The sequence below is a fragment of the Sinocyclocheilus anshuiensis genome, unplaced genomic scaffold, assembly GCF_001515605.1.
Source record: "Sinocyclocheilus anshuiensis isolate Anshui unplaced genomic scaffold, SAMN03320099.WGS_v1.1 scaffold745, whole genome shotgun sequence".
Lineage (NCBI taxonomy): Eukaryota > Metazoa > Chordata > Actinopteri > Cypriniformes > Cyprinidae > Sinocyclocheilus > Sinocyclocheilus anshuiensis.
In genome coordinates this window covers 656,601-670,391 of record NW_015540128.1, presented here as the reverse complement: position 1 = coordinate 670,391, position 13,791 = coordinate 656,601, and the positions used below count along the sequence as shown (strand labels likewise).

Here is a 13,791-nt window from a genome sequence, read left to right as displayed (position 1 = left end):
ACCGCGAGCGTGTGTGTGTGTGTGTGTGTGTGTGTGTGTGAGTGTCAGCAGCTGAAGGTCATGTGGTTCTCTTCTTCAGGTGCAGACGGGGATGATGCTTCCAGCAGCATTTCCACATTAGAGCGATCGTTAGCTGCCCGCCGGGCCACGCGCACCAAGATGATGATTCCCATGGACTCTCAGCCCAGCAACACACGTGAGCCACTGCATTCAAACATTTAACGCCTGTTTACAACAAAAATCATAACTACAGTGATAACTATAGATATAAATATAACTGTAATTACAACGAGAATAATAACCATAACTAGAACCATAACTATAACAATAGCAAGAACTATACCGAAAACAATAACAATACCTATAACTATGACAATATCAAATAACTATAACTTCAATGATAATGGTAACAACAACTATAACTATAGCGATAACAGCAATATTAACTACAGCAATAACTATAACCGTAACTATAACAATAGATATCACTATAATTTCAACAATAGTGATAATGATAACTAGAACCATGACTATAACCATAACTTTAACAATAATGATAACTATAACAATAACTGCAACGCTTATGACGACGCTAACCATAATTTTAACAATAACGATAGCCATAATGATAACTATAACATTACTTATAATGAAAACTATAACATTAACTGATTTAAAATTATTTAAAATATAACAATAACTTTAACAAGACTGTTAACGATAACTATAACCATAACTAAAACAAAAACTATTACAATAGCAAGAACTATAACAATAACAATATCTATAACTATAAAGATAACTATAACAATATCAAATAACTACAATGTCAACGATAATGGTAACAACAACTATAACTATAGCGTAAACAGTCATATTAACCACAGCAATAACTATAACCATAACTGTAACAATAGATATAACTATAATTGCAACAGTTGTGATAATGATAACTAGAACCATGACTATAACAGTTTTTAAATATAATGATAGCTATAATAATAACTGCAAAGATAATGATGATGGTAACTATAACTATAACCATAACTTTAACAATAACGATAGCCATAATGATAACTATGACAATAACAATAACTGATATAAAATTAATGATAACTTTAAATATAACCAAAACTTCAACAAGAACTATAACTTTAACAGTAATTATAGCAATAACGAAAACTAATGTTAACATATACCTATAACTACAATGATAACTATAAAAGTAACTATAGCAATTACGATATCTATAACAATAGTAATAGCAATCATGAAAATGGTAACCATAACTATAATTAACTGCAACAATAATAGCACAGTAACTATAATCAATAACTATAGCGATAGCTATAACAATAACTAAATATAACTATAATTAACTATAACAATGAAATTACTTTATAACCATAACTTTAACAAATACGCTATGACAATAACAGTAACTACAGCAATAATGATAACTATAATGATAGCAATAACTATAACCATATCCGATAACAATAATGATAACTATTACCATATCTATAACAAAAACGATAACAATGATTATACCAGTATCTATAACAGTAACAATCGGTTTTTATTCTAAGCATTCTGCAGGTTTTTGTTGTCTGTCGCTTTAAATAATGAAGTCAGGTGGATTCTCAATGTTTTTTGTTGCCGTTAAAAAACTTTCTAATAGTGATTCCAGTGATATTGCTCCTCTGTGTCATTGTCATTATAGGTGTGATGCAGACTCTGCTGTTCTCTTTGAGTGAGATTGAAACATTGTGGTTATATAGTTATCATTGTTGCTGTGAACGGCCCTTCAGTGTGTTTTAGACCTGTTAGTGACAGACTGAGCTCTCACACGCTGACCTTATTTATGACTCTGAGCAGAGACGGATCCCAACAATAAGCCCTGAAATCACAGGCAGAAGATGCTTTTCTGAAGCTGACTCTGCAGAAGTCACAGTGAGATTCACACACGGAAGGAATTGAGGCAGAAATGGGATTTCCAGCAGTTATTCAGTGCTGTGTGTGACCCTGATTTCCTAATCCAGTTTACCCAGTTCAGCCCAAACCAGCAGAGAGACTAGCGTGTGCGTTCTTGAAGTGTGTCTGAGTGTGAAAGGAGGAGAAGCGAGTGAATGTGATGTGAATATGAGCCGTATGTCTTATTGAAAGGGTTTGTTGCATGTGTGTTTTGGGTGAAGATCGTCACGGGCTTTGGTTCTTCATGTGACGTGACGTGCTCCTCGCAGACGTTTCGCTCGGCTGCGTCTGATTCCCGCCGGGGTTTGAGCTACGTCAGTCGCGTGAGCGTCTCCTCTCTGACCTCCTGTCACGATTCCTCACCCCGCCCTATCCTGCCATTTATTATGCACCTCCTTCCTGCTCCCAAACCACATGAAAGAAGCTTCATCTCCTCCTCTGGGAACAGAAAGCACGGATTGGGAAAAATGGAGATCGCTGGAAGGATGTGGAGCTTTGAGAGGAAATAAGAGAGTGGGATACGAAAGTCACGAGTGAAAGAGTTCCGATAGAAGAAACTAATCGCTGCATAATTAACAAAGTTACTCTAATGAGACCCTCTGACGCGTCTGATGAAGAGAAACTGTATGTAGATGCTCTCCACACAAACCATGATCAGTTCCTCATTTTATTTGGATCTGGATGAACTCAAAGCAAAAGATCAGGTATTAACTGTAATGATAGCTATAACACTAACAATAGCTATAACTTTAATGATAACTAGAACACGAGCTATAACAATAATGTTCATGATAGCCATAACTGTAACAATAAGTATAGCTATAAATATAATGATGACAATTACTACAATAGTAACTATAACTAACTTTAACCATAGTTGTAATAATAACTATAGCTATAACTATAATGATAACTTTAACAGTAACTATAGCAATTACGATTACTATAACGACAATATTTTTAATGATAACCATAACTGTAACAACATATATAGCTATAATTATAATTATAGCTATAACTAAGATAATAACTATAACTAACATTATCCATAATTTTAACAATAACTATAGCTATAAATATAATGATAACTATAGCAACTACGATAACTATAATGACAGCAGTAATAACCATAATGATAACCATAAGTATAACCATAGCTACAACGATAAAAACAATGACTATAACTGTATTTACTACTGTAACTATAAGAATAACTATAGCTATAACTATAATGATAACTATAACTACAATAATAACAATAAGTAAATAACTTTACCAATAACGATTACTATAGCTATAAATATAATAGTAACTCAGCAGTATCTATAGCAATAGCATTTAACAATCTTTTTGCTCTTGTACCGACAAATACATACAAAATTATGTCAAAATCCCCGAAAAAACTGTCAGTTATGTCTTAAGTGAAAGTAAACAGTGGAGAATGAAATCGGATGTGTATCATTATAATGGATGCATTGTCTCTTAAAGTGACTTAAAAAGACAGAATACACAGTCAAACCAAAAATTATTCAGACACCAGATATAATTTTTGATATTTTTTTACTAGGACACTAGTTCATTTATGTAAGTGAGGATAGCAAAATTAAGTAAACTGTGACATATTATATCCAAAAATTCTTCATACTGTGGACTACCAGTAAAATTGATTAAAAAAAATTTGGGACCAAAAATAATTCAGACAGTTTGACCTGAGCATGTTTTGCTGAAGTGTTTTTTCTTTAATTGCTAATGCGACCTTTTTGCACCACAGACTGAACAAAATTAAACATTGCTTGGTAATTGGTCAACAAAGTATTGATAGTTGTGTAAATATTTCCATTCTAACAGTTGTCTGAATTTTTGGTTGATTGTAATCCATTACATACCTTTCTATCAAAGTTATCTGACATAATCAAGACGAATTTGTTCTGACACAGTTTAACAGAGTTCTTGTCATATTTTATTACCATTTTTAAACTATAGCGAATAAACTGTGATAATGTGAGAAATGTTGAAGGTGTCTGAATAAATTTTGGTTTGACTGTATATTTAATTTTTACAGTGAAGACTATGCAGTGCTATTTTGCATTTGATTATTCGGTTTCTGCACCTGGACGCCTACAAACTTGAAAAAACTTGAACATTGTGTAAATATCACAAATAATATAATACACAAAATAATAATATCCCTGGTGATTAGCAGATAATCAAAGATTGATTTACAAACCTCACATGTAAATGCAGAAGATGAAAATGAAGATGTTAAATGTACATAAAATGTTAAATGTGTATAAAAACCTGCATTTGTAGGTTGTAATGAAGATGTTGTGTTATTGTCGTGGCTGTTAGCTGCTGGTGAGTTCAGGGTTTCTATCCTGAGACATTTGGATGCAAACAATGTAGGCAGAACTCTCTCACACACACACACACACACACACACACACACACACACAGAGAGAGAGAGAGAGCTTGCAGTCAATCAGCAGCTGCTCGTCTGGGGCAGTTTAGTAGATAGAAATCTCAACACTTCAGGCAATTTCTCAGTCTTGTCTCTCTCTGTGAGGTTTTCCATGTCAAGGTCAGCACTCTTGTGCTCTGGTGAAGCTGTAGTTCTGCAGTAGTGTACTCTTACTGCGTTTTACTGCATCATCATCATCACTCGTGTACTATATCCTGATGTTGTTTTGTTCAGAGGTTGTTGAATGAGTCCGTGTGGATTCCTCTTCTGCTTCTGATGGGATTCTGCTCCGTTCGATGGATCGCTGTTATTGAGGAGTTTAAAACAGACTAATGGGGGTCCACATTTTGCTTGCAAGAGTCTGAATTCTAAACACTTTTCCTCTTGTAGGTATTTAAATATTTAAACATGATTAATGATTTAAATGAATCGCCCGAATAGATCGGCCTCGGTTAGCAGATTACCGTCCGCTGCGCTTCTGCAGCCAGCCAGAAAGGCTCCTAAAAGAGATCTGGTTAATTTCTGATGTCTCTGTTTGTGGTGAGATGCGGTGTGTTTCTGACACGTGTGTGTGTGTTGTTTCTGTGTGTTCCAGCGGTGGTCAGTGCCATCCCGGTGCCCACGCTGGACAGCAGTCAGTATCCGGGCATCCTGCCGTCGCCCACCTGCGGATTCACCACACACCCCAAATTCACCCTGCGGCCCATGCCTTTCTCCACACTGAGCGTCGACCGCAGTTACGCTGCCGGTAACTCACCTGTCTGTCTGTCTGTCTATCTGTCTATCTATCTATCTATCTATCTATCTATCTATCTATCTATCAATCTGTCTGTCTGTCTGTCTGTCTGTCGGTCTGTCGGTCTGTCTGTCTGACTGTCTCTATCTATCTATCTATTTATCTATCTATCTGTCTATCTGTCTGTCTCTCTGTCTATCTGTCTGTCATTCGTTATATTGTTCGTTATACCTATCTATTGTTTGTTAAATTGGTAGTTATATCTATCTGTCGTTAATTATATTGTTCGTTATACCTATTTATTGTTCATTATACTAGTCTTTATATCTACCTGTCATTCGTTATATTGTGCATTATACCTATCTATTGTTCGTTATATTGTTCGTTATATCTATCTGTCATTCCTTATATTGTTCATTATACCTATCTATTGTTCATTATATTGTTCGTTATATCTATCTGTCATTCGTTATATTGTTCGTTATACATATCTATTGTTCGTTATATTGTTCGTTATATCTATCTGTCATTCGTTATATTGTTTGTTATACATATCTGTTGTTCTTTATATTTTTGTTATATCTATCTGTCATTCGTTATATTGTTCGTTATACCTATCTATTGTTCGTTATATTGTTCGTTATATCTATCTGTCATTCCTTATATTGTTCATTATACCTATCTATTGTTCATTATATTGTTCGTTATATCTATCTGTCATTCGTTATATTGTGCGTTATACCTATCAATTTTTTTTTATATTGTTCGTTATATCTATCTCTCATTCATTATATTGTGCGTTATACCTATCTATTGTTCGTTATATCTATCTGTCATTCGTTATATTGTGCGTTATACCTGTCTATTTTTTTATATTGTTCGTTATATCTATCAGTCATTCGTTATATTGTGCGCTATACCTATCTATTTTTTTTTATATTGTTCGTTATATCTATCTGTCATTCATTATATTGTGCGTTATACCTATCTATTGTTCGTTATTTTGTTCTTTATATCTATCTGTCATTCGTTATATTGTGCGTTATACCTATCTATTGTTCGTTATGTTGTTCGATATATCTATCTGTCATTCGCTATATTGTGCGTTATACCTATCTATTTTTTTTTATATTGTTTGTTATATCTATCTGTTATTCGTTATATTGTGCGTTATAACTATCTATTGTTCGTTATATTGTTCTTTATGTCTATCTGTCATTCGTTATATTGTTCGTTATACCTATCTATTGTTCGTTATATTGTTAGTTATATCTATCTGTCATTCGTTATATTGTGCGTTATACCTATCTATTTTTTTATATTGTTCCTTATATCTAGCTGTCATTCGTTATATTGTGCGTTATACCTCTCTATTATTCGTTATATTGTTCGTTATATCTTTCTGTCATTCGTTATATTGTGCGTTATACCTATCTATTTTTTTTAATATTGTTCGTTATATCTATCTGTCATTCGTTATGTTGTGCGTTATACCTATCTATTGTTCGTTATATCTATCTGTCATTCGTTATATTGTGTGTTATACCTATCTATTGTTCTTTATGTTGTTCGTTATGTCTATCTATTGTTTGTTATATTGGTTATTATATCTATCTATCATTCATTAAATGTTTGTTATATCTTTATGTTGTTTGTTATATTGTTTGTAAAATCTATCCGTCATATCTATTGTATTTATCGTTTGTTATGTCTATTTATCTGTTGTTTGTTATATTTAATTATATCTATCATTTGATATATATTTATCTATTGTTCATTTATTGTTCGTTATATCTATTAACGTTTATTCTATTGTTCGTTCATTCTATCATTCATTCTGGTGTTTGTATCTATCAATATATCTATCTAGCAAATAACATGTTGAAAAAAAAAACGTAAAAGTTTGAAGTAAAAAGACAGAAAGAAATGGTATTATCCTATAAAACATACTCAAAAAATCTTTTATTTATAACTTCAAAAATTTTTTTTTTTTTAGAGTGTAGCAGTATTTAAGAGTAACTGTTACTACATCCCCACACGCTGTTTAGAGATGAGGCGGCACTGAATGAAGCAGCTCCTCCTGCTGTCTCGCACTGTTTCAGTCTTCGCTTTTAATGAGTTTGTTAGCAACAGAAGAAATTGATTTGATTTGGTCCTTTGGCAGCAGCTGCGAGTCTCTTTGTATCATTGAAATAAATGACGTTTTCAAAGCGTCTCTTAGTGAGCACGTAACAGGCATCTGCACAAACTACAGCTCTGAGCTAGAGAAGTTCAGCCGAGACTTTGAGCGTTCATGACTACTGATGCAAACGAAATACCGGCTGAACGCTGCGGTGACTGACTTCAGTTAATACACAATCATCATATATATGCATGATTACAGCTGGAAAAATTCTAACTTAGTTTTCAAATGACCAGGACACTCATACTTTTAATAGACTTTGGCGAACTCTCAGTATCAGCATGCCAACTGCATCTGAATTAATTACAGTGAAATGGAATGGAATGAGTCGCACCGAATTCTAATAAACCCAGATGCATTACATTCATGAGAATAGTAATGAGAATGTGCTTAATTAAAACAAGATGAAAAAAGTCACATTTTTCAGATGTATCATTCCACATTTATTTCTGTAGCACTTTATGCAATACACATAAAAAAAAAAAAGCAGCTTCACAGTAATAAACAAACATTTTTTTATTTCTCAAGCACATTTAAAACAGCAGCTGCTGACCAAAGTACTGTAGACAGTACATTAGACAGTAAAATACAAAAACTAACAAGGAAATCCAACACAATAAAATATATAAACTAATAAGAGAGCACACTGATTAGTAAAATTACGTTGATCCAAAAGCCAGAGAAAAACGATGTCTTCAGTGAGGATTTAAAATGATCAACATCAGAGGACAGTCTAACGTGTAATGTGTAGGAAAATAACAGTGTTTATGATTCAAAACTCATCAGTTATGAAACAAATTCAATAATTTTAAGTCGCTCTGGATAAAATGGTTAAATGATTAAATTTCAGCTCTACAGAAGGCAATAGTGTCATTATTCAGATTAATTCAGTTCAAGTTTTCATCTCATCCGATTGCAGTTAAATCAGTATTACTGAATATTGTCTTTTAAACCACAAAATATAATATATTATTTTCTTTGAGATAAAAAAAAAAAACTCTGGACGTGATCATGAGATTCACTGAAACACCATCAACTAATTTGAAATTGAAATGCATCAAATCTTCATGTGATCGGCTGCTGTCTGGTGGTTTAGGCTCTCTTTTGCATGAAGTTCAGCTTTCTCCAATCGTTGTGTGTTTTTCTCAGCGATGTCAGCGGAGGGCGCCGCTCCAATGGCCCCGCAGCAGCCGCAGGCGCTGATTCCCACGGCGCAGTCGGAGCCGTCGGGGTCGGAAGAGATTCCCAGCCGCACCATCCCGACCGCTTGTGTGCGGCCCACGCATCCCCTGCGCAGCTTCACCAACCCGCTCCTGCCTCCACCCATGGGCACCATCGAGCCCAAGGTCTACACGCCCATGACAGGTACAGCTCCATCAGTCATGTGAACAGTCATATTAGTGTCTGCTTTTATTCAGTAAATCACTGCACTCTTAAACATAAAGAGATGAAAGAGAGAGAACAGAGCTGCCCAAACTAGCTGGCCCCTGATGACCGCTGATTTGGCTGCCATGCCAGATCACAAGAATGGGGGGGGAAAAAAAACAATATATATATATGAATGAATACATTTTAATATGTAAAATCTGTATTAAAAAATATTTTTTGCTTCCTCGAAAAACCTTTCAATGAACAGTTCTTAAGAAAATAACATTTTACTAATCTGAAGAACGTTTCTCCATTTTAAAGAAACTTTTGTGCATCAGAAAGCTTCTTACTCTTTAAAATAAAGGTTCCAAAAGTTTTTTTTTTACAGTGATGCCATAGAACAACCATTTCTGGTTCCCTAAAGTCTGTTTCTGTAGCGCTTTATACAATACAGATTGTGTCAAAGCAGCTTTACAGTGTTAAACAGGAAAATAGTGTGTCGATAATGCAGGAGGACAATAGTAAACAGTCAGTTTTCCAGTTAAAGTCACTTCATTGTTGATTCAGTGATGTCCTCGTCCAGCTCCGTCCTCTTCAAATAGTGTCTGTGCAATCAAGTGACAATACTGCCAGAAATAAAGTGTCCCCAACTAAGCAAGTGGCAAGCTCCATCGGTGACAGAAATGGAGAAACCAAGCTTTCAGTGATCAGTTCCTAAAAGAACCATGTTTTCTTAGTGTGAAGTACATTTTAATAATCTGAAGAACCTTTTTCCATTTTAAAGCCTCTTTTGTGCAGTGGAAAGATTCATGGATGTTAAAGGTTCCTCATGGAGCATCAATACCAATAAAGTGTAGGTTGTGCTGGTTATGTGAATATGGGCGATGGAGATGTAGAATCAGGAGAGGGAATCTGCTGGGTTGTGTTGTGCTGTCTGTAGCCAGAGGCGGAGACGGTGGAGATGTGAAGCTGTATCTGCTGTGAGTCTGCAGTCTCAGGGTCTCTCGGTGGGAATCAGTGAATAAAGCGCTTGGTGTGTGTGTGTGTGTGTTGAGTTCTCTATCTATCTATCTATCTATCTATCTACCTATCTATCTATCTATCTATCTATCTCTCTGTCTCTCTATCTATCTATCTATATCTCTCTGTCTCTCTGTCTATCATCTATATCTCTATCTATCTATCCATCTATCTATCTATCATCTATCTGTCTATCTATCTATCTATATCTATCGTTAGTTAGTTAGTTAGTTAGTTAGCTAGTTAGTAGGTTAGTTATATCTATCTATTATCTATCATTAGTTCTATCTATCTAACTATAGTTAGTTAGTTAGGTATTTAGTTAGTTAGTAGGTTAGTTATATCTATCTATCTATCATCTGTCTGTCTGTCGTTAATTAGTTAGTTAGTTAGTTAGTAGGTTAGTTATATCTATCGTTCGTTAGTTAGTAGGTTAATTATATCTATTGTTAGTTAGTTAGTTAGTAGGTTAGTTCTATCTATCTATCTATCATCTGTCTGTCGTTAATTAGTTAGTTAGTTAGTTAGTAGGTTAGTTATATCTATCGTTCGTTAGTTAGTAGGTTAGTTATATCTATTGTTAGTTAGTTAGTTAGTAGGTTAGTTCTATCTATCGTTAGTTAGTTAGTTAGTGAGTTAGTTACTTAGTTATTTAGTTAGTTAGTAGGTTAGCTCTATCTATCTATCTATCATCTGTCTGTCTGTCTGTCTGTCTGTCGTTAGTTAGTTAGTTAGTTAGTTAGTTAGTAGGTTAGTTATATCTATCGTTCGGTAGTTAGTAGGTTAGTTATATCTATTGTTAGTTAGTTAGTGAGTTAGTTACTTAGTTATTTAGTTAGTTAGTAGGTTAGTTCTATCTATCTATCTATCATCTGTCTGTCTGTCTGTCTGTTGTTAATTAGTTAGTTAGTTAGTTAGTAGGTTAGTTATATCTATCGTTCGGTAGTTAGTAGGTTAGTTATATCTATTGTTAGTTAGTTAGTGAGTTAGTTACTTAGTTATTTAGTTAGTTAGTAGGTTAGTTCTATCTATCTGTCCATCCATCTATCTATATGTCGTTCTATTTTTCTGATTGTCTATGAGGTTCAGTCGTGGTTTTCTTGGCTCTTTAATGTCGTTTTTTTCTTGTTGAGTCTCTCTGACCACAGTGTTGGTGTCGTTCTGTCTCTCCTTTATTCTCTGGCATGAAACACATGTGAATAAGGCTTGTTTGACAAATTAATAATTCGTTTGAACTTTGTATTGTATCTTATTCCCTCACGTTGTGAATTATGACTGATCAAGCGCTCCCAGTTAGTTTGTTATCACAGCTTGTGTTGTATTACTAGTGCTTTGATTTACTCATGTTAATGAATTGTCGTCAGGAGCCGAGAGTGTAAATCAGCTGCGGGGCGAAACGCTGCAGACGTGCATTGACTCTCACGATGGAAACACATTAAATACAGCAGAATAAAGCCATGGAGCCTCAGGAGACGGCCGAGCGTTTGTGGGCTGTCGGGTTTATATTTACTGTCTGCGAGCTTCACAGACTCGCCTTTGTTCCTCTTGTTTCAGAGGAGTCCATCCATCTTTAAAAGAAGAATTTAAAGCCGTCTCCTTCCTGCCCGAGAGAGGCGGATCAATCTATCAGCCTGTATGTCAGTCATGCCAGAGTCTCTTTCAGCATAAAGGCATCAGACAGTCCAGAGAAGCTCTGACACCGGAGATCCTTCATGCATTTTAATTCAGACAATTTAGTTGAAACATTTAAGGCTTGTCAAATTTGTGTTCTGTCTTTGGCGAAGGTGTTTCCTCTCACTTTCATCAAGCGTTTATTTTCCCAGGATGAGGTGAAATATTGATCAGGCGTCTCTAAGCAGCAGTGAAAGAAACATTGTGATATAAACACACAGAAACTGGCCGTTCGCTCAGAGCTGACGCCTGCGATGGCCACTTCACCACCAGTTAAATGGTTTTTTAAAGCGCTGTCCATGATGTGAGGGATAGCGCGGCAGACGGACCTGAAGCGCTTTAGACCATCCAGCCATTTCACACACCATAACACACACCGTCCTCGACCGAGAGACGCAATTTGTCAGAATATAAAGACAAAGAGGAGCAGAGAGAGGGAGGAGTGTTGACTTATGGAGAATCTCATGAAAACAGCTCACATTTCACCCCGAAACAAAAGAAAATATATTGTGCATGACGAAAATTTGGCTTATTTTAGAGCCAGTATGATTATTTCACATTATGACATTATTTTCATGACAATTAAGCACAAATAATTCCTGTTTAAGGAGCTTAAAATCTGATTCTCGTTTATGTTTCTCATTAGATTCTCATTGTTGTAGTACAATGTTATTTTTATTATTTATTTATTTAAATCAGAATAAATTAAGAGCAAATCAGCAAATACTACCATTATGTAAAAATACTTGCATCATTATTTTCATGACAATTGACTCATTACTGTAATGCAAAGAAAAATAATGCACAATGCCAATAAATAAATAGCTCTAAAAATAGACTTTATTTTCGTCATGCAATGTAAACGGTCTTATTTCTTCTTGTTTTGAGTTGAAATGTGACCCTTAATATGGTTTTTGAAGAAAATGAAGCTTATTTTAAGGCCAGTATGATTTTTTTACATTATTTTCATGATAAATATTTCCATTGCTATATGTGACTATGTTTAAGGAGCTTCTCATTTATGTTTCTCATTAGATTCTCATTGTTGTTGTATAATACTTTACCATTTTGTAGTGCACTTACTGTAATGCAAAGAAAAGTAATGCACTGGCTCTAAAAATAGTCATGCAAAATAAAAGCTTCTTCTAGCTTTTTGCATTGTGACATTATTTTCATGCCAGTCAAACACAAATAATCATGGTCGCTGTATGAGTTTGGATGTTTAAGGAGCTTAAGTTCTTATTTATGCTTCTCATTGTAGGACAGCATTTTGTTTATTTAAATATTTATTAATTAAATACAAATCAGCAAATACTACTAATACATGTATGTCTAAATACTTCACCCTTTGAATAATGCATCATCAATTAACCCTCAAATCCTCATTACTGTAATGCAAAGAAAAATAATACACTGTCTCCAAAAACAGGCTTCATTTTTGTCATGCAAAATGCAAAAACATGTTTCTTCTGGTTGGGGTTGAAATGTGACCCAGCCGTGTTGTTGATGGTTTTTCTGAGATTCCTCAGTGAATTGACCGATCTGTGTTTCAATCTAACGCTCGGCACTCGTCGTGACCTCATTCCCGCTGAACGAGGAAGAAAGGTTATGAATTGCTATTGAAGATGTGTTCTCTAAAGCATCTTCTAAGGGCTGGTTTGTCACGTCTCTGTGAGAGTTGAAGTTTGAAAGAGATGTGCTCTGGCTCTCGGCTGGATCTGTGGCAGAAGTTAATGAGCGCTAATCATCTCTGGCCGAGCGACAAGAAGACAAATGACAGCGATAATATCACTTACCACTCCAACGCACCTCTAAAAGAGGGAAAACAGTGTCACGTCCAGATCCTGCTGGACAAAACCAACCTAAAGTGGCTCATCAGGCCAGTTTTAGTGCACTAGACCAGCAAAACCACCTTTAAACTGCTCAGGATACAAGTATCATACGTTTAGCAAACAGCCTGGGTATTTGTATCGCTCTCTAATGGTCTGAAATTGAACCTTGAGTTGAAGAGTGATTAGCACGAGCGTTTCACGAGCCGGCGAGTTGCAGTAGCAGCACGTACACGACCCATAAATTGCTTTACAGTTGACTGAAAATCCATATCTGAAAAAGATTGAGCAGTTAGCATGGTGCGAATGCTAACAAGCCCCTCCGGCGGTCTGGATCTCTCGGAGCCGTTGCACACATGAATGTCTTTTCTCATAATGTACTCATAATGGGGTTATGTGATATTTTGGCTGCTCAGTTTTGCTTTTCTTTAGGGTAGTGAAAGTGTTGTGTTTTATGCACCTTACTGTATATTTAATGTAAGAGCGGCACTTTGTTATTCTTCCAGTTATTAACCCTTATGCATCCTTAGACAGATATATTTATTTATTTTTT

The 13,791-nt window shown here is 35.1% G+C and overlaps 1 protein-coding gene across 1 annotated transcript in view; it reads left to right on the top strand.

The window, feature by feature from the left end:
• Positions 1-13,791, top strand: part of dcc (DCC netrin 1 receptor) — a 187,354-nt gene that overhangs the window by 166,346 nt on the left and 7,217 nt on the right. The window contains exons 25-27 of the mRNA XM_016484514.1: positions 80-196; positions 5,028-5,180; positions 8,500-8,715. Coding sequence (XP_016340000.1) covers positions 80-196; positions 5,028-5,180; positions 8,500-8,715 — 486 coding nt within the window. The remainder of the gene's footprint in view (positions 1-79; positions 197-5,027; positions 5,181-8,499; positions 8,716-13,791) is intronic.